Source organism: Impatiens glandulifera, chromosome 3 (assembly GCF_907164915.1).
Source record: "Impatiens glandulifera chromosome 3, dImpGla2.1, whole genome shotgun sequence".
Taxonomy (NCBI): Eukaryota; Viridiplantae; Streptophyta; class Magnoliopsida; order Ericales; family Balsaminaceae; genus Impatiens; species Impatiens glandulifera.
Genome location: NC_061864.1, coordinates 51935209 through 51957811, shown reverse-complemented (window position 1 = coordinate 51957811; position 22603 = coordinate 51935209). Strand labels below are relative to the sequence as shown.

Genomic DNA, 22603 nt, shown 5'->3' with positions numbered 1-22603 from the left:
TTTGAAGCCCTTACAATGATCAATTTATTAAATAACATTTCTAGGTCAAATTTTGGGATCTTTTTAAATTAGGCCGTTTCAAGGTATGATTTTTGTTCCATTAGTTTTAAAATAATGGATATAGTTGATCTGAACTAAAACAAGAATATCATAACATCATTAAAATAGTTTTTGAAGATTGAATCAAAATCTAAAACTTTTCAAAAACTCAATTTGATCAAACATGATCAAATTTATGAAATAGTTATTTAGAATTCATCATAATATGTTAACAAACATGTATAACAACTAATTGGACCAAAAATCCGGATTAAAAGTAAGAACACATAGTTTAAAATATCCAATTTTTAAGCTTTATTTTTCAAAATTTCAGAACATGATCAAAACGTAATTACAACTGTTTGAGATTCATTATAACATGTTAACAAACATGTCTAACAACTAATTGAATAAAAAAAAATCGGATTAAACTCAATAACACATAATTTAAAAAAAATTTAGTTTTAAGCTCAATTTTTTGAAATTTTTTATTTAGGTGGATTTGATATGATCTCTTTCAACAGAAAGCTTATATATGATATATATAATGATTATAAATAAAAAAAATCCATAATCAAGCTTAAGAACAAGATCAAACCGATCAAACTTAAGAAATCTGAAAATAATTCAAATTTTAAATAAAAAAAATCATGATACAAATGATTTTAAAAGCATACCAATAGCTACAGAAACACTCCTAGGAGATGTAGGAAGCTTTCCCGAAGCTTGGATCGCGACTAGGATTGTTGGAGACAGTTTTCATAGAAACTGTTCTTCGCCGGAATTTAGGTCTGTCGATTGAAGCCGTAAGGGACTGTGATTGTTAGATGGATTGATGGTGGAAGGGTAAAGGACTATTTATAGTGCCTTAAGGTCGGTCGGGAGGGATAATTGAAGTCGAAATTGCCCTCCGACAATCTTATCTCTAAATAGTGGCAGAATTATCTACAACAGGATATCCCCTATTATAGTCTAGTGGCAATAAGAGGTGGATACTAACCCTAAGTTTCTGGGTTCGAGCCCTTCAAGCGACAAGTTCTATACCTAGTTAAATGGTTAAGTGTGTTTGCGGGCTACATACTTAATCCGTTGTCCTATTTTTTTTATCTATAGTAGGATAAAGCTAAAGGATAAGGGAGAAACATAGGCGGTGACGAGGGGAGTCGTGGCCAAAATTTGAAGGGATAAGGACGACTATGGAGTGAGTTGTCCCTTTTGGAATAATCGCGCCGGTGAGGTAGCAATTTCGGCGAGCCCTGCGTCCTAGCGAAGAAGACGACTAAAACAACGTCGTTTCGTCTAATGTCGTTCGCGTTCCGTTAGGCAATCAATGACTTGAGTATCAGGGTTAGTTAGTCCCGTTAGCTGATTCGGTGCGGGCAGTTGCGCGCTAAATCCGTTGTAGCGGGAGTCTGACGCATTCTGGGTTGTTGGATGAGATCTGAGCGCTCATCTAATGGTCCAAGATCCTGCTGTAAAGATTAAAAATAATTTCTGCTACACATGATTATTATATTTTATTTTTATTTAAAATATTATTAAAAACGATTTTAATCCCTTTTAAATTCATTTATTCACAAATAATATTTTTAGAATCATAATAACAATTATGATTATATTTTATTTGTTTTGAGTATTTTTGGGAATTTGAGGTATTTTATTTAATTGCTTTAAGTCCTAAATTAAACATAAATCATGATTAAATATTTTCATCCTCTTCTTTGGTCTATTTTGGGTAAAATAAATACAATATTTTATCCTCAAATTATTTTTGGAATTTTGAAAATTTTCCTTAATTATGATTTAATTATCACAATAATTAAACCTTAATTAGGTTTTAATTCATTCTTTAAAGTTATTTTGAATATAAAAGTTTAAAATATTATTTTAATATTATTAAAAACAATAATATTTTTTTTGAAAATAGGCTAAATTAAATTTCCATGCTTACACCATCCTAACCCTTATCCTAATCCGGCTATCCACCTCAATCCTAACCCTAAATTGACCGTCCACTCTAACCCACAGCCCAACATCAAAACCCTCAGAAAATTTCCATCTTCCCTAGTTGGTTCCCAAGCGAGAGAGGGTTTCTCTTATTCGGAGGTTCTCAAAAGATCTTAAATTGGACGATGGAGTCATCCCATTAGATTTAGTGACAAAATAATTGAGCTAGAAGAAAGCAATAACGACAAAATTGTTATCATATGCACCGAGAAGGGTTCGCGCTGCCCTCAAAGCATTCACCTAAGCCTTACCACCACAAAACTTTTGGCGAAGTGGTCCAAAAAACTCAATACCGCTTCCACAAAATGAGAAGATTCGTAGATAAAAAAGACACATCAGTATGGGTTGGCTCGAATAGACAAGGCCACTTCTACAAAATCAAGCGTGATGGTGATAACACATTTTGGATCAGCATTCCTCTAGATGTAGAGGGCTCATTTTACAACATAATTATAGAAGGTATAAAACATTACGTTTCCAACCATAAAAATAATGTTCCATAGAAGTATAAGTTTTCCAACATATCCTTCGAGTCGAGCCTTATGAATCTCCACGAACCTTGGAACGGGGTTAGCCTCACTATAGATGATCTTCAATCTTGGGTTGTAGAGGTCATTCTGACTGAGCGCCCTGTCGTGATTAGGGATATTTACGGCTCATTCCACTTATTCACATTTGCTAACAATATAGATAAAGTTAATTTGGATGTCAAAATTTGGCATTTCCACATACATGAAGTAAAATTTCAAAATTGGAACAAATTCACGGGTTGTTGTCCGACCCCAGAAAAGTTGAAATCCTCCCGAATTTGTATTGTCGGTCTACGGGTCTATTTATGAAATTCTGAAGCAATCACAAAGATCGGTAACTCTTATGGCGGCTTGCTGGAAATCAATGAAGCAACGTTGGATAAAACCAACCTACAATGGGCCATAATAAAGGTTGACAACACGGGACAATCGATTCCAGCTCGGATTAAGATAGATGATAGATGCTTTATCTACGATCTCCCGGTTTGGTCAGAATCATCTCCAATAGTATCAATTGTGGATAGAGGTCCAACGTTGCTGAGCTCCAGCGAGCAAGTTAGAATAGATTAGAATCAACCAATGAACCACACAACCCTCGCCCACAATAAAACTTTTATCCCAAACATCCTCCCGAGACAAAGTATCCCCCAACATCCAATCAACCAACCACCATTGATAAATTCTAAAGCTAGAACATGACCAAGACAGAACACTCCCCATCCACCCCTCATTCCCACACACCCTCTATCCTCACATTTAACCGATTTAACTCTCTACCTTCTCCTAACATAACAAACACACAACCACATTTCTCACCACCACCTATTTATACGGCTCAATCTATTCTCGACCTAAATCTCAACTAGTATAATATCCCCGCAATATCCTACATGAGAAGACGTAAACATAACACGTCATCTAACATACACCTTAACTTAAATCCAAACTCACTAGCACGTCAACCCTCCTCGGCCAACATTAACCCTACCCTCATCCAACCACTCCCACTCCAATCATATTCTCACTTATCATTTATACCACACAATTTTCCTCAACTTTTTCCATTCACACAAAGTCACCTCTTGAACCTCTTATCGCAAACTATTCCTCCATATATCCAACCTCAAAACCACGTAATTACATTTCCCCCTTAAAACCACCCAACTACATTTCTACCTCAAAACCACTAAACTACATTTCCCCCTCAAAACCACCCAACTACATTTCCCCCTATTTTTTCACCACATTACCCCTTCAGTATTGAATACTCCTAAAGTAACTTGTCTAGTGCGGGCAAAAATACCTGATGTTAACAATTCTGAAAAAAGTACTAACGACGAATCTGAAGAAGAATTTAAAGATATGATGAGTTTCACAAATACAATTCACATTGAAGCCATAAATAGCGGATCGAAGGCATCAAATACCCTAAAACAAATGTGTAAGGAATGGATTTGCATATTTGATTATGATAAGGAAACCGCAATCCTTGTAGAGGCAACTGACACAATCGTTACCGCCCAAGCATCACCTGAAATGGTGATTCTGAAACCTCAATCAACCCAATGTTCTTTATGTTAAACAATATAATCTCATGGAATGTGAGGGGTTTAAATAACCCTAGAAAAAGAAGTTATGTTTTCACTTAATTTGTGTAATTGCAACATTATTTCTCTCCAAGAACTAATGGACTTGAATCTCAAGGAAAACCTCCTTATCAGTTTAACTAGAAGGAAATTTTTTTAAATGGGCAAATATAAACGCTAATAGAAATTCAGGCAAAATGCTTGTTCTTTGGAACATAGATCACTTTCAAGCGGAAGAAACTATTTTTGGGGCATTTTCAATATCCATTAAGTTCAAATGCCTCACCAAAGGGAACATTCGGGCATTCGATATTGTTTATGGCCTAGTCAAATAGTAAGAAAACTACTTTTATCTAAGAGCTATATGATTTACAAAATCAATGGCCCATACCTTGGTGTTTTTGTGGGGATTTCAACCTAGTTACGGCTCCAAGAAAAAGAAAAAACTCATGTAGTTACACAACAGAGATGGACTTGTTCAACACGTTCATTGGCGACTCATTTCTAATTGACCCTATTCTCGAGGGTGCCAAATTTACTAGAAAAAGTGATAGCAACAATGGAAGTTTGTCTCGTATTGATAAAATTCTTTACAACTCGGAATGGGAGAACCTTTACCATCTAGCAAGTCGATATGCAAGAACAAAAAGTCTTTCTGACCACAAACCCCTTTTCCTAAACTAAGGCCAAACCTCTCAGCCTAAACCACCTTTCAAATTTGAAAACACACTTCTCTCAGACCATACTTTTATGTCGAAAGTGGGGAAGTGGTGGGTGGATCACTCAATGGTTGTGGGGAGACCATCGTTTATCCTTTCTTTTAAACTTAAAAATCTCAAAATTTTCATTAAAGAATGGAGGCGAGTCAACTTTGGCTCTCTTCGTTCTAACATTAGAAATGTTTCCCAAGATATTGATATCATTGACATGTTGGAAGAAGAACAAGATCTGACTGAAGCTGAAACCTCTAGTAGATGCACCCTTATGGAAAACTCGACTTTCTTTATAAATGGAAAGAAGATAACGCAAGACAAAAATTATGATGTAAATGGCTCGAGGAGGGGGATTCTAATAGAAGATTTTCCACAACTTTGCAAACTATTGAAGAAAATATAATCAAATATCTATCCTTAAGGTGAACGGGATTGAGATTGTCAAGGAAAACTTCATTTGAGATTCCATTCTCTCTTTCTATGAGAATCTTCTCCTAAAGCCAATTTGAGAAAGACTAGTTTGGGTAGAAACGTCTTTAACAAAATTAGCGAAAAACAAAAGTCTTCTATCAAGCATTTACAACTGAGGAAATTTGGAAAAATATTACAAGTTGTGATGGAAACAAAGCACCTGGCCTGGATGGATACACAATCACTTTCATTACGGAGTCTTGAGAATTTATTAAAGAGGACTATTTGAGCTCGTTCAAGCACTTTAATGCGACGACTTCCTTTGAGAAATGTTGGAATTATAGCTTTATTGTCCTAGTTAGGAAGATTCAAGGGGTCAAGGAACTCAAACACTTCAGACCTATTAGCCTTGTGATGAGATTCTATAAAATCTTGACGAAAACTTTATCTAATAGGCTCAAAGTTCTTTTGCCATAACTCATTTCTCCTAACCATATGGTGCTCGTACAAGATAGACAGATCACTAACGCTTCTCTCATTGCAAATGAGTGTATTGACTCTATTACTAGAAGAAAGGGGATGTGTTGCCTTTGTAAACTTGATATCCAAAAAGCTTTTGATCACATGAGTTGAGATTTTCTCTTTTCTCTTCTCGAGAAGATGAGTTTTGGAGTGAAATGGAGGAGGTGGATCAAAACTTGTGATACTGAACCTAAGTTCTCAATTCTTATAAATGATACTATGTTTGGGTTTTTCAAGAGCTCGAGAGGACTTAAATAAGGGATCCTTTATCACCCCTCATTTTCACGGTAGTTATGGAAGGTTTGTCAAAATTATTTGAGAAATTCATCAATGCTAGTCTTTTCAAAGGAATTAATATAGGAACGACGAGAAGACCCAACTACATATCTCACTTACTTTTTGTTGATGACACTCTTTGTCTTACTAAACCTACAACAAAAAACCTTCATTCTCTTCGGACGATTCTTATTCTTTTTGAGGCATGCTCGGGGTTGAAAATTAATAGAGAAAAGTCTGAACTTTTTTTCATCAGTAACGTTCATAACACCCAATCATTTGCCAAAATTATGGGGTTCAAAATTGGTTCTCCCATCAAAGTATCCCGGCTTCCCTCTTGGCACTAAATTTAGTTGCAAGGATATTTGGAATCCTATCATTGAGAAAATGAGAAATAGGTTGGCACTTTGGAAAAGCAAACTTCTCTATAAAGGCGGTAGGTTGGTCTTCATTAAGAGCCCCCTCGCCACAATCCCAACATTCACTATGTCACTCTTCCCTATCCCTGCATCGGTGGCCATCAAAATGGATACAATCATTAGGAATTTCCTCTAGGGCAACTATAACTCATCTAAAATTACTCATTTGGTGAGATGAGACACAATGAAGCTTGATGTTGTTGACGACGGACTCGGAATCAAAGACTTCTCCCTTTTTAACACTTCGCTCATTTGTAAATGGTGGTGGAGATTTTTCAACGAAACACAAGTCTTTGGAAGAAAGCAATCATCGCCAAGTATGGACTTCGAGATAACGAATGCCTCTTTTTGGGAGAAAGTTTATGGGTAGAAGCCTATGGGGCCGTATCTGTAAAATATAGGAGAAGCTCCACCACTTTCTCATTTTTACGATTGATAATGGTAAAAAAAATCGATTTTTGGAATGATCCATGGCACCCCAGCAAAAAATTGTCAGACTCTTATCGAGATCCTTTTGGGATCTTTAGTAAAAATGAGGCTAAAGTGGACGACTATTTTCGTCTCACATCTAACCAAATTGTTTGAAGAATTCCTTTAAATATACGACTTTCCACCGAATAGGTGGGGAGACCAAATCTCCTCATAGATGCTCTTACCAACGTTTTGATTGACCTAGAGACTAACGACAAGTTTTATTTGTCCAACTCTCCCAATTTTAAAACTAGCTACATTTATCTTGCGTCTCTCAAAAAACTCCATCCCGGTTTCCTTGAAAAGAGGTGTTGAAATAAAAAATTCCATAAAAAATCTCGTTTTTTGGTTGAGAAGCTATCAATGGTGGAGTCTTGACATCTAACAAAAAAAAGATTTCATCTCGCTAGTAGATGCAACATTTGTTTGAAGAGTGAAGAATCAATTGATCACATTCTTTTTCATTGTGACCTTGCCAAGAGCATGTGGGCTCTCTTCTACATAACCTCCTTCAATTTTAATGGGATATACTATCAAAAGTCGATGACTTCTAGGTCAAATAGATTGAATTGTGTTCTAGCAACAAAATCGCGGACGATTAGAAACCAATTCTCCTCATCATATGGTGGACAATTTGGAAAGAAATAAATATAAGAGTTTTCGAAGTGAAAAGTTATGGATACGAGTGTCTCAAAAGATTTATGTTACACGCATTCGCCTCAATCCAAAAAAGAAGGGCTTGTACGGGTTGAGAATTTTTTAATCTTATTGACATTTAAAATTCATATGTTATTTTCTTATTTATTGTTTTATTTTTTTCTTTCCTTTTGTAACGTTTGAACGTCATCTTGCGTTCTTTTTAATAAAAATGTACATTTAAAAAAATATATATTAATAATAATATTGTAGTAATAGATTATCATTTTATCAAAGTAGAGGCATAAATTTGGCGTAAATAAATAATTACCAACCCTTTTTTAGGGTCATTTCGTCAAATTTCTCATTGGGAAATTTGACGAAATGACCCTAAATATAATCTTAAACGCGCTAGTAACCAGCGCATAAATTAAATTGCGCAAATTACCACTTCAAAATATTCTGACGAAATTACCTCCGTCTCACGCGAAGGGCGTGATCGTCACGCGAATGGGTAGGATCGTCACGCGAAGGGGCAAGATCGTCACGCGAAGGGGCATGATCGTCACACGAAGGGCATGATCGTCACTCGAAGGGCACGATCATTCTGGACCTTTTACATGCCTTCCTTTCGCGTAACGATCCTCTCATTTACGTTACGCAAAAATATATTTTCATTAAAAAAATAAAAATTCAAGTGATCACCAACAACGCAATTTAATTTATGCGCTGACTGCATTTCCCATTATTTAGTTTTGAAATTGAGATGATACAAATGGAATGTTATGTTAAAAAATTATGTGTCGTAAAATAATTAAATTAAATTAAATCAATTGTATAGATTCATTGGAAAAAATAATAATATTTATTTCACATATCAAACCGCCAAATTGTGATTCGTGTCACGCTTCCTTCTTCCATGACGTATTTACAACTTCATTCATTGCCATTTGCTCATGACTTTTCTCTCTTCTCAATCTCCATTGATCATGGCGGATTTGATTCGAAGTATCTCAAGTCTAAGTTATAGCCGATCATTTAAGCTTAAGAGGTTAGCTAACTTTTCCAATACTTCAGTTGCAGCTTTTCTTCGTTGTTTTAACTTCATTTTCGTTTGTTTTCGCCATAGATGGCGAGTTTTGGTGAGATTTTGAGGCATCCAGATGATTTATATCCATTGTTGAAGCTGAAAATGGCAATGAGGCATTCCAAAAATCAGATCCCGCAGGCGGAGCCTCATTGGGGATTCTGTTACTCTATGCTCCACAATGTTTCTCGTAGTTTTGCTCTCGTGATTCTGCAGCTTGATACTGAGCTCCGTAACGCTGTAAGATTCTATTTTGTGATTCATTTCTCTTTGGGAGCAATCGTCATTGTCTTGCTGGATTTGTTAGGTCTTCTGCTTATTAATGCATGTTGGAGATCGATCTTGCGATTTTCCTACTGTGTAGCTGATTAAATCTCGAGATTTTGTACTATATAACTCTCTCCATCAAAAGTAGTTTCCATATGCATATTGATACGGACAGGATCATGTTGTATTCATATACTATTGTAATATTGTTCATAGTCATCAGTTATCACCACACTATTGTAATCATATCGCCTAAAACTTAAATTTCTGTTGTCTAAACCTACAAAAGAACTGCTGTAATATTACTGTTTCTCCAGAGTGAAGAATATTGTTTAAATGTTTAATCTAGTCTTGTGGCTTTTTAGTTTCTTTGCTTTTATAGGATGTTTCCCTTTGAGATTGTGACCTTGCATGTCTTAAGCCATTAGTCAAGTTTGAAATTGCAGGTTTAATTCAACTGGTTGAGAATATATAGGAACTGGAGCTTTATGAAAATAGTCGATTTTTGTGTGGGAATGTATGTAAGTAGAGATTGGAATGAAACATGAAGAATAATGCACATAAGAATAATGAATCATTCATTTAGATGATGACTATAGATTGATTCATTTCGAGGTGGACTATGGTGGATAACCCACAAGAATGATTAGTGGATTTTGTAATTGTTGATGGTTTTGAGACTTGTTTATGTTGAGAGTCATTTTCATTTGATGTTGCGATTTTTTGACCTATTTCCCCATCTAGTTGTGTTCTATTTTTTTTTACGACAAATGGGAGGTTGGGGTGTTGTTTGTTTGTATTTTATCCATTGTTTCATATGAGATCGTGAGTTATCTGAATTCATGTATTTAATTTAAAAGGTTTGATTATCATGCTCTTACGAAAATTACTTTAATATTTACAGGTTTGCATTTTCTATTTGGTTCTTCGGGCCCTTGACACTGTTGGTATGTCACATTTTGGTCTAGTTATAGTCTTGTAGATGGTTCATATTACATTAATTTACACTGTTAGTAAATTCAACTTGAAATAAGATGGTAGATTTTCTGCATATCGTTGACTATGGTCTATTCCTTTCATTCCATACAGACTACCTGTAAAATATTTGAAGAAGAAAAAGATTGAAAACTAAGTATTAGTTATGAACTAATTGAATTTAATACAATCAGCTACAAATTACAACCTGCTTTATATAGATGCAGTTCTAGACTGAATCTAAAAATTAACTGTTTTCAACAACTAATTAGTAGTTTCATCACCTTAACTTCTATTATTTTAGAAACTAATTAATTACCTAGTTTCTAGAATACATTTTATTTATTTTAATTTTCTACACTAACCTTGTCGGTGCTAAGGTGGTGGATGCAGTTTGTTACTTTTAGATTAAAAAGTAGCAATTTACCTTTTGTTCTATGGTTAGCTTGTCGTTATATTCTTAGCTTTTGAATTCTCGATTCGTTACTTTTTATTTCAATCAAATGTTGTACCAGCATGTCAGCCATATATAACTTTTGTGTGTTGATACCTTGTTGCAGAGGATGATACAAGTATAGCCAAGGATGTTAAAGTGCCTATTTTGTTGGCATTTCATAGTCATATTTCTGACCATGACTGGCATTTTTCATGTAAGTTACTTATGCTGAGAAGGTACTTTTTTCGAATGAAGTGTTTATTTTAGAAAAAAAATCTTTTTCGATTAAAAAGTTGATTATTTGGGTTCTAGTATTTAATGTGATCTTGGGCATGATTCATAAATGCAGGTGGGACAAATAATCATAAGGTTCTTATGGACGAGTTTCATCATGTTACCACAGCTTTTCTGGAACTTGATAAAAGGTTAGTTGTTTACTGTAGTTTAAATTGATTATTTTTTAAATAAGATGTTTACTAGAATAAAATCTAGACATTCATCAAAGATAATTGAATAACTTATCATTATTAATGATAATTTTTCTACACATAAAGTTGTACATTATTGTCTCAAATACAATCTTTAATAAATTAAATTAAGATTGCATTTATTTATCAAAAAAACAAACAATGAGTGAATTATAAAATATGGTATTTTAAATATTAATTTAATTTTTATTAAAGTAAATAAGCTAAACAAATAATTATGTTTTAAATTAAGATAATGTGTAATTTAAATGAATTGATAAGTTACAACTTACAACTATAGAAAGAATCAAATATTTTTTTTTTGAATATTTTCTATATATTATTTTAAGAAAATAAAGGCGTTATTTCTATTTAATCACATTACTCAATTCATTAACAAAAATACAAAAATACTCTCTATTTATTAAAAATAATATCATTATATACTAATACATTTAAAGTCTTTTTAAAAACAAATAACCACCTCCTCAAAATCACCCATCAACATTTTTTAAATAGACCCAGGTTTATTTAAATAAATCCTTCCCGAACAAGCTCTAAGTAACACTGACCATGTATTTAAATTCATCCAAGTAAATTTATGCTTTTGAAAATGAGAACTAGGCATGTTCAGCCTCTCAATAAATTATATAAAATTCTTTTCACTGCTAATACAAGATTTAAATTTCTTTTTGCAAAACAATAAAACAGATTTCTCGATTCCATCCACTACAGATTTTTCTGTGAACCTTTTATTCCAGCCCAATCATAAAACAATTCCGAAACAATGCTCACAATTTGAAGTCTTTGTAGTATAACATCCATTGAATATTGTTTATACATATTGTAACTACACATTGACCTCAAGAATGTTATACTGTATTTATTTTGTATGAAATCTTGACATATATGTTTATTCATAAACTTTTAACTACAGTTATCAAGAGGCTATTAAAGATATTACTTTGAGGATGGGTGCAGGAATGGCTAAATTTATATGCAAGGAGGTCTGTATCAAACATATTATTATGATTCAGTTTCTATAATGTTCTTCTGAGTTTGTCCAACTTGAACTTGAAATGAAGAGCAAAGCATCCATGGCCTTCAACACAACAAAAACTAAAGAAAAATTTAACAACAATTCAAACAATTTTATGTGATGCAGGTAGAAACCATTGAAGATTATGATGAATACTGCCATTATGTGGCAGGTCTTGTGGGGTTAGGATTGTCAAGAATTTTCCATGCCTATGGGACAGAAGATTTGGCATCGGATTCTCTTTCAAATTCAATGAGTTTATTTCTTCAGGTATAATAAAAATTTGAAATTAAATTGTCTCTTTTAATCCCTGTTCTTGTTCAGCAAATTTCTTAGATTCCTAAAACTGTCCCAGAAAGTAAACATTATTCAAGATTACGCGGAGGATATAAAAGACATACCAAATCATCACATGTGTTGGCCTCGTGAGATCTGGAGTAAATATGTTGACAAACTCGAGGTTTGTCTTTCTAATTTCTTTCTATAATTAAATTGTTTAGCTATAATCTCATTGATATGGAATTATAGGATTTGAAAGAAAAGGAGAATTCAGTCAAGGCTGTGCAATGCTTGAATGATATGGTTACAAATACTTTGACACATGTTGAAGATTGTCTAAAGTACATGAAAGATATAAAAAGTCCAACTATCTTCAGGTTTTGTGCTATACCTCAGGTATATTACATGCTCATACAATTTTTTATGGATCACACAAATTGATGTGATCAAAGGATCCATCTCTTCTCTACTTGCAACAAAAGGTATATTTTGCTTTCTCATATTTGATAAAAAGAAATGGCTCAAAAAGAGTTCCATGATAGAGATAGAGAATACAAGATAAAACCAAGTTTGGTCAAACAAATGTCTACATTCTTAGGTAAGATACAATTATAATTCGCACTCCCGTTTGGACACTTTTTCTCTAATTTGACCGGTAGTTGACTGTGTTGGGATGGGACGAAGATGATATTTGTATCTCCATCTCGAACACTAATAAACACAGTTAAATATATAACATTTTTGAGAGCATTAATTCAAACCCAACAGTTTGACTGGAGATATTAGTTAGTTTAGTAATTATGCATAATGATGACTGATTTTAACCATTAATGTTTATCATCCTTCTTGTTCTTTTAACTAGATTATGGCAATAGGTATCTTTGCATTATGTTATAACAACGTTGAAGTCTTCAGAGGCGTTGTGAAGATGAGACGTGGTAAGATAACTCACTTAGTTGGTGCTTATTTGATGTCAAATAAACCAATATTACACCATTATCAAACACTTCTGCATCAAATAATAATAAAAAAATACATTATTTGTTATATATCTTAAACCAAATTACTCAATATTATCTTTTTTTAAACTCTGTTTTTTCAATATATCTAAATAATAATTCTTGATTTCCTTGAAGATTTTAATTTTGAAATATCTCATATCCTTAATTGTGTAATGGTGGTCTTCTCTTGCACATTTTCTTTCAAAATGATAGGTTTAGTGGCTAAGGTTATCGATCGAACAAACACAATGGAAGACGTCTATGGTGCTTTCTTCGACTTCTCTCAAATGTTGAAGACAAAGGTTCTTTTTTTATTATATGAAATTCTTTTTATATCATGAGTTTAATATATATTTTCAGCTCAGGGCTCTTCTTTTCACACATTTGAAGATTTGACTTAATTCTTCTTTTTGTTTTTTTTAGGTGGAGAAGAATGATCCGAATGCCACAAAAACATTGAAATTGATAGCAACAATTCAGAAAGTTTGTCTAGAGTCGGGTCCAATGAACAAAAGGTTTGATTATTCTCTTTCGATAATTAATCAATCAATAATAAACATGGTTATGTTATTTCTCTATCTCACAAATGACAAACTCCCTATTATAATTTATCGTCAGGAAATCCTACATAATTAGCAATGGTCCAATAATGCATAATTCAGCTCTGGTAAGTTTTCCTCGGGTCAAAATAAGCACCATTTGATAAAGGGAAACACTTTTCTTTCTAAATCTGAATTATGAGTTTGGATTTGAAAGAGAAACCATCAATTATTTTTTGAATTAGTGTCAAAATAAGTTTAATTACATAAATTTCCAATTGGTTTCATTTGAAAACACAAACCCCACCCTTGTATCCTACTTCTTCGGTTTCTTAGGTAAAATTCTTTCAACTTAAACTATCAAGTTGGTTTTCAAGTGGGACGACATTTGTCAACAAAAATATTTAATCTGATAATAAATGTATCGATAGTTTCTCATTCGAATTCATTCATTTAAATATTTGAAATACTAATGGCACTCTTTTGCCTATTCTTGAACAGATATTGATCATGTTCGTAGTCATTGCAATGCTTTTAACATATCTATAGGCAAATTGACTCTCTAAAATATGTGTAAGTATGACTTGGCAAGTTGAAATCTGGCTGAATTTAATAAAAACTTTGTGAACATGTATCTGGTTGGATTCCATTAGTGTTGCTACAATACTTACAAGTTTGTGAAAAAAAAAAGAAAATGTTTGGCCAAGGAGCTCCCGGATTTATATTAAATTTGTAAAATTGAGAGCTTATAATAGTTTAATTTAAAATAATATTATTTATATATATAATTATATATATAAGTACTTCACTAAAAGCGACAATAATGATTTTTAAGTGACAGATCGATGGTCACTTAGAACGCTTAAGTGAAAATTAGGCTCTAGATTATCAGTTTTTGTACAATTATATTTAAATTTAAAAATAATAATAAGTAGATCACACTAAAGAAGTTATATTTATAAAATTTGTTTTTTTAGTTATAAATTATTTATAAATTCGTAAAATCATTAAATTTTATTATAGTAAAATTAATAGTTTTTTTTTTTTTTAAATTATGATTGAAATTGAAAGTAATGCAACTAAGACTGATATAATTAGTATTTTATTCTTGCAGTTTCAATTAAACTAAAACAAATTAATCTCTTTGTTGTTTATTTCTAGTAATCAGAAACACTACAACAACCACCTTTTTTTGAAATAATTCTTGCAAGAAAAATTCACAAGTTATATTGATTTTATTACGACTCCACACATATTATTTTCAATCCCGATCCTAATAGTTCATGCATGAGAAAAAAAACAAACTCAAATACTAAACAAAGACAACCAATTTTAAGTAAAGTATACCCAACAAATGTCTCCTATCATACATTTTATTTAGTGATTTTATTTCATTCCAGTCTCCTATCTAATTTATTTTGTATCAATGTATTATGTATACATGCAAAATTTCAAGACAATCTTATTTGCTACATTTTTTTCTCATTTGTTTTTCAAGAAAATTCTGTACATTTAATCTATAATTTTAAAAAATATTACATTTTTTACTTTATTTTTTTATTTAATTCAATAGTATATTTCATACAAAATAAAAACAAACTCATGGTAAGTTTTTACTTGGTTGATTTTCATAAATAATTTTGATTATAACAAGGATGGTTATAAAATACTAGTTTCTAAATAACCATATTTATTAGTAATAAAATATTCACTTCATTTCAGTTTGAGAAAATTCAAATTTAAATACTTCACAACATATTCACTAGAAAAGTGAGCTAATTTCTAATTAGTTTTCCATTAGAAAATATTATTTATCTATATATATTTCTAAAAACAAACCATTTTAGGAAATCATTATAGTTTTATCTATATAAATTATGTATAACTATAATATTAATACAATTTATAACCTTCTCTTTGTTGAAATGTCAAGATACTTAAAAAAAAATCATGAATATAAGAGAGTATTGGAAAAATACTCTATTTTTACAAAAAGCTTTGAATGTCAATACATATACCCCTCAAAACATACTTCTAATTAACTTGGAATAATAAAGGTAATCAACATCCGATAGATGAAATTGTTGGATTAATACAATATTTATAGTGTTGGACTATTATATAATAAACCTAAACTAAAGTAATCAAATACGGTATTATAATTTATAAATAATCGAAATCTAAAAAAGATGGTTATGGTCCCCAATTTACACAGTGTTACACTTGATCAAGCTCATTGAACTTAATACATGTCGATTGATATTAGTAGGGTTGCGGCATTTAGTAGGTAAGACATTTCTCTTGTCTCCCCATCGACATAGAGGATTCACAGAGTGAGAAATCCCAAAGTGAAGTTAAGAACTGTGCTAAATTGGTACCGTCAACCGAAATTCATCCCAAGGACAATCAAGAACAATGAAAGTTAAAGGTATGTTACGTTTCTAATTATTGAATTGATCTATCATCTCAAATTCATTTTTTATCATTTAATGGCTATTTAGAGTTTATATAAAGTATTATTATTAAATTTGGTTTTATAAATCTAACAATTGGAATCAGAGCCTACCATCCATTGATTTTTAAGAAATTGATAATTCAATTCGTTTTTTTCAAAAATCATATTTTTTTTTTTGTTTTTATTAAATGCATGTTGGTTGATGGTTTATCTGATTAATTGATGATATCATACATATATATTATTTTAGTGATATTAGATTTTTATAGTAATTAATGTTCAAAAAGAAAAGCTACCAAATATAGAAGATATTCTCTATAAGAAAAGTTTACAAAATATAGAAGATTGGATTTTAAAATTTTCATATAAGAAAAAAGCCTACCAAATATAGAAGATTAAATTATAGGAAATTCCTAAACTTAGGATGATTGTAATCATCTTTATTAGAAAGATCTTAAAAGATCTCGTAACTTCTATATAAAGAGTCTTGACTCTCCATTGTAATTAAAAAAAATGGTATTTTAAAGTTAATTTTTTTAATTAAATCTAAAATTTATTTTAATGCGGAAAATCAATAAACATTGAATATTTTGTACATTTAGACTTGTTTTTAAGTTGTTTAATATTCAAAAGATACTTATTTTTTTGAATATTAGATGTTGGTGTGTATAAAAACAAGTTTATTTTGAATATTAGACAACTTAAAAACAAGTCTAAATGTAAAAAATATTCAATGTTTATTGATTTTCCATATTAAAATGCACTTTATATTCAATTAAAATAATTACTTTAAAATCATTTTTTATTACAATGGAACACCCTTTTATATATAAGTTACGAGATCATTTAAGATCTTCTAATAATAATGATGACAATCATTATAAATTTAGGAATTTTATAGAATTCAATTATATTTGGTAAGCTTTTTCATTATATGGAATTTTTAAAATTCAATTTTCTATATTCGGTAACTTTTTCGTTATATGAAATTCCTAGTAATTGAATTAATCTATCATCTCAAATCTTTTGTTTATCATTTGAATATTAGACAACTTAAAAACAAGTCTAGATGTACAAAATATTAATATTTATTGATTTTCCGCATTAAAATACATTTTATATTCAATTAAAAAAATAACTTTAAAATACCTTTTTTTATTATTAAAATGGAGCGTCAATACTTTTATATAGAAGTTATAATATCTTCTAAATCTTTCTAATAATAATGATTGTAATTATCATAAATTTAGGGATTTTTTAGAACCAATCGATTTGGTAGGTATTTTTCCTTAGAATTTCTATAATCCAATCTTCTATATTTGGTAAAGCTTTATATGGAAATTATAAAATTCAATCTTATATATTTGATAATTTTTTAAAAAAAAAACTTTAATTCACGATAAAAACCTAATATCACTCTTTATGATTGTTAAAACAATATATTATATGTGCATAATATCTTCAACCAATCATATAAACCATCAACCAAAAACAACAAAAACTAGAGTTTTGAAAAACAAATTAATTATCAATTTCTTTAGAATCAATTGACGGTAGACTCTGATATCAATTGTTAGATTTTATAAACCAAAACTAATAATACTTTAAATAGTAATCAAATGATAAACAAATGATTTGAGATGATAGATCACTTCAATTACTAGAAGCGAAACATACCTTTAGCTTCAATTGTCCTTGGATTAAGGATGGATTTCCAATCTAGCACAACCCTAAACTTCTCTTTGGGGTTTCTCACTCTTGTGAATCCTCTATGTCGATGGGGAGAAAGTGAGATGTCTTACCTACTGAATGTTGAATGTTGTAACCATACTAATATCAAGTATTAAGTCCAATGGGCCTGATCCAATGTAGCATTGTGTGGATTGAGGACCATAACTATCTTTTATAAATTTCGTTTTTATAAATCAGCCCTCATAAATATTTAAATAATCTTTTAATTTCACGCATTTATTCAATAACCAATCTTATAAAAATTGCATTAAAGACCCAATAATTATTAAATTAATTATAAACAAAAAAAAAAAAAAATTTCCTGGTCCATATTGTGTTATTGATCTTGAAGAGCTCTAGATAAGTGAACAATCTACATTATATTTTTTTTGAATGCGTGATTCATCAAAATTAGATGGAGAAGTAAGGGCTAGTCAATTAAGATTTATCACATAACCTCTCATAACCCATTCAAACCTTGATCCATTGGGTCGACCCGACTTATGAATAAAAAAACAAACGTAGCACGAGTTAACCATATCCGTAATCCGTGTGCGTCCTTTATAATTATTGAAGCCTAGGTGCATCCCAATTTCTTACGTACGTTCAAATCAAGCTCCAAATTTTGCCTTCGTCCAATTTCGACTTTAAAGTTTCAAATCCAAATTAAAATAATTTTTAAAAGATTTTTTGGTGTATCTTTCTACCAAATTAACTTCTCTAATTAATTTAAACCTCTAATTTAATTCATAAAAATCCCAAAAATATAAAATAATTAAAAATATTTGAAAAATAAAAATTTACCATAATTTTTAGAATATATTTAGAAAAGTTTATAATTTTGTGATACCATAACTAAAAAAAACATGAAAATTCATAAATTATCCTTAATTTATTCTTGACTAACACACAAATTTTCAAAACTTTCGGGGGAATGTTTAGAAAAATCTTTAATTTGACAATATCATAACTAAAGTTCAACAATTATAACGTTACAAGATTTTTTTTTCCATATTCCTAAAATTTTCTTTGATAATCTAATCCAATAAAATTCAATTTGAGCATACTTGAATTTTAAAGGCATTGTTCGGATTGAAGTTTTTGAAAAAACCTAGAGAGGGAAAAAAGTAACGATTGGTGATGATTTTGAGGAAGTAATAATTATTTTTGGTAAAAAGACTTAAAAGGTATTGATATATATGAATAAAATAAAAATTAATAATTTAAAATAGAGTGTATTTTAGTATTTTGATTAATGAAATGAGTGATGTGATTGTTGAGAAGTGATTGATTGAAAAAGAACAACGTCAAAGTCTCATTTGTGTGTCTCATTCACCAAATTTGTCTAATATTATTTTCATACCACTATGAATGTTTTAAAAGAACTTTAGGACCAAAATAAACAAAGAGATAGACACATGTTTTTCTGGGGAAATTTGACGAAATGACCCTAAAGAATCACTTATTTGCATTCGTGGTCATCCCATAATTTTTATTGTTCTGGTGACCACATTATTTTTTTTGAACGAAAATACCTTTATCGCGTAACGCGAAGGGACATCTCTGAACGCGGAGGGACTTCGTGTTTTGCAAAAAATATGAAATGTCGAAAATACCCTTACTATTTAATATAACTTTGGCATATTTTTTCATTTCTTTTCTTCTCCTTCTCTCTCCTTCCGCTCTTCTCCTCCTTCTCTCTAACTCTAAATGGCGGCAGCGATCTTCGACGATGGACAATGAGCACGACGAGCACGGACACTGTTCCACATGGTACGTTTGTTGTTTATTGTTTATTGTTTATTTAAATGAAATGGACATCTCTAACCCTAAATCACATTGAATGTTGTTGTTTATTGTTTAAACGATGAGACTTCACGTTTCGTGAAGGGCTTCACGTTTCGCAAAGAGCTTCACGAATCCAATATTGGGCGAAGATATTGAAAATATGGGTCTAGATTTAGTGAAAAAGTACTTACAGCAAGACGAAAATCGGCTAAGCGTCGACGTTATAGATGGTATGCCACCAAAATTCGTCGAGCCCTTCATTATGCAAGGTCTCCATCTTGATCTTGTAGAGGTCGGATGAATCGTCTGCTCCATGAAAGTACCCCCTCATTTGTTAGTACAACTTCTTAAATATGTAATTAGGTGTTTCCTTATTTCCGTTTAGATTGATCTATTCTTCATTTATTATTAATGAAGAACACTGGAAATTTCTTGCACGGAGGAGCTACTGCTGCTCTTGTTGATGTGGTTGGTTCGGCTGTTATATGCACCATCAGTACATCTCATACCGGAGTTTCTGTTGAGATCAGTGTTTCATACTTGGATTTTGCTTATGTTGGTGTGAGTAGTTAGCTTTTTCTCCTCTTTAATTTCATTTTGCAGATAGAGTTTCTCTCAATGGTCAATACAATTGAGTTGTTTTTATTTAGGTGTTCTATAATTATATGTTAAAGGGTTTGTTTGTAGAATTGTATTTTTAAAGGGGGGAGGGACATAGAGAAATTGAGATTGGACTTGGATAAACTTCTCTTCATATTAAGGAACTTTAATCCAATTTACATTACTAAACCTAATCCTAATCCTAATCCTAATGGAAATCAAAATAAGCTATAATAAAACTAACATAATTATCCTAAGTACTACTACTAATGATCGACCTATCAAAACCCTAATCTCTATTTCATATCAACTCTTATTTGCTTGTTAGTAGAAAAGCTTAGAGGTGTCATTTTCTTTCATTGATTCTAAGTTAGCAATCTTTTAATACCTGGTTTGATAAACTTTTACTAGATAATATTCTATTTGTTTGTTCAATTGGTCTATTGTTGATAAAATTACAAGATTTTCTTTCACCACATTGCTTTACATTTATTTCAGGAAGAGATTGAGATAGAAGCAAAGGCATTACGGGTTTGGGAAGGCCATTGTTGTCATTACTGTTGAGTTAGAAAGAAACAGAGTGGGAAGATTATTGCTTAGGGCTGTCATACTAAATACTTTGCAATGACTAGTAAAATTTAAAAATTGCACCAATGTTATATGAATTCTTGAACGATTAATAATATATTTTATTGTCTCGAATACCATATAATTATGTTTGTCCTCGTTATGATTTCATACTGTGACCTCATTATATACTAAATGCATCTTTTTATTGTTCATTTTAAAATACACTCAATTAGAAAGAATTTTACTCAAGTTGTATTGGGGTTGCCAATCCTAAATTTAAAAAAAAAAATACTGAAACAGTTTTGAGATATTTGGTTTCAGTTGATGATCATCCTATTTAATGCCATTTTTATAATTTATTTTTTCTTAAAAGAAAATGTTCAAACAACATTGTTTTATTTATGTCATCTAACTCATAATGATAATTTAACCGAAAAAAAATTGCTTAAAGAAAGTCTTGTCTAACACCAAATATCTGAGATTGGATTTTTATCTGACTAAGAATCCTCTAAACTGAAGTATGTCATCTCAATAATAAAGAATACCATAAATTGAAGGGTAACCATGTCCATTAGAGCATAGAAATAAAAGAATATACAAAGATAACAAGAAACCAAACCGCAACATTGAATATAATTTTTTTCATTTTCTATTACAGACATAAAAGTTTAAGAATCAGAACAACAAAAATGTCAAAAAGTTATGAAAGAAATAGAAATCCCATAAAGATTTTCAATTATTTAAGTTTAAATTAGAGAATACTTCCTAATCACTTTCTTTCCTTCCAACTTTTACTACTCCTAGAGCTTCTCCCAAGTTGATGTTTCCTCTCATGGTTCTTCTACCAACTCCACCTCCACCTCCATTGTCTTTCCTCATCATTGCTGCAAACTCTCCATAGTCAATTTGCCCATCCTACAACCGCCAACCAAACATTACACATTGCTTAAACAAAAATAAATCTCATCCGAAGAAAATTAACTCATGTTATTTTGATCAATGCCTTTGATCATGTCCTCAAGATGAACATCGCTTAAACCAAAGTCTTTGCATGCTTGTTGAAGCTCGTCGACAGTTATGAAACTGCTTCCATCTTTGTCAAAGTAGGAAAACGCAAGACACCAAATTGTCTTCCCTTTCTAACTTGTTCAAGTACCAGCATCGGCACTGTAGATGTCCATGCCATCTCGGAGCTTTATTCTCCAGGACTGTATCATATGATCCATCCCGTTTCTTCGTTGTATTTTGGTCTAGACCTTTCACCATACATCTCATTCTTCTGGGGAACGATAATGCAGGCCACCACATGACTTTAACAGCTCCATCATGCTAGGTTTTTTAGCTCCTTCTTAGCCCAAGCTAAAAGCTGCGTGAGAGAGTATTTTCAGAACCAAAATCGACTTCAGTTATAGATAATGCGAAGGTTATGCTTACAAATTGCAATAGCAAAAGAAATCAAAACTCTAAACAATAATATACCGTATTCTTCCAATGATCCTGAGCGTTGACATCGACGTCGAACTCGATCAAGCATTTGGCGACTTTGATTAGTCGTGAAGCGAAGCAACGTGAAGCATTATATTTGGTTAGGGTTAGAAATGGAGATGGGAGAATAGAAAGGAGATTAAAGATAATAATGATGGGTACTCTTCCAATCGCTATTTACATTTCCAAAATTGCTATTATCAAGGTTTTAGCGATTGAAATTATAACCAATCGCTACTATCTTGATAATAGCGATTGAACTTTAAACCAATCG

General features: G+C 31.4%; 1 protein-coding gene and 1 pseudogene across 2 annotated transcripts; both read left to right on the top strand.

The window, feature by feature from the left end:
- Positions 1-8705: 8705 nt before the first annotated feature.
- On the top strand, positions 8706-14249 carry LOC124930754 (squalene synthase 3-like). Of its 2 annotated transcripts, XM_047471105.1 has the most exons (13): positions 8706-8937; positions 9869-9911; positions 10500-10589; positions 10725-10800; positions 11780-11849; positions 12008-12151; positions 12237-12341; positions 12410-12556; positions 13023-13098; positions 13375-13463; positions 13585-13676; positions 13780-13828; positions 14202-14249. In XM_047471105.1, exons 1-13 carry the CDS (start codon positions 8740-8742, stop codon positions 14247-14249), a joined length of 1227 nt encoding a protein of 408 aa, XP_047327061.1. In that variant the 5' UTR covers positions 8706-8739. The 2 variants fall into 2 exon arrangements, with proteins under 2 accessions (XP_047327061.1, XP_047327060.1); XM_047471104.1 differs by lacking the exon at positions 14202-14249 and having other exon boundaries at positions 13585-13819.
- Positions 14250-19834: 5585 nt separating this feature from the next.
- On the top strand, positions 19835-20916 carry LOC124928703 (annotated as a pseudogene).
- The last annotated feature ends 1687 nt before the right edge of the window (positions 20917-22603 follow it).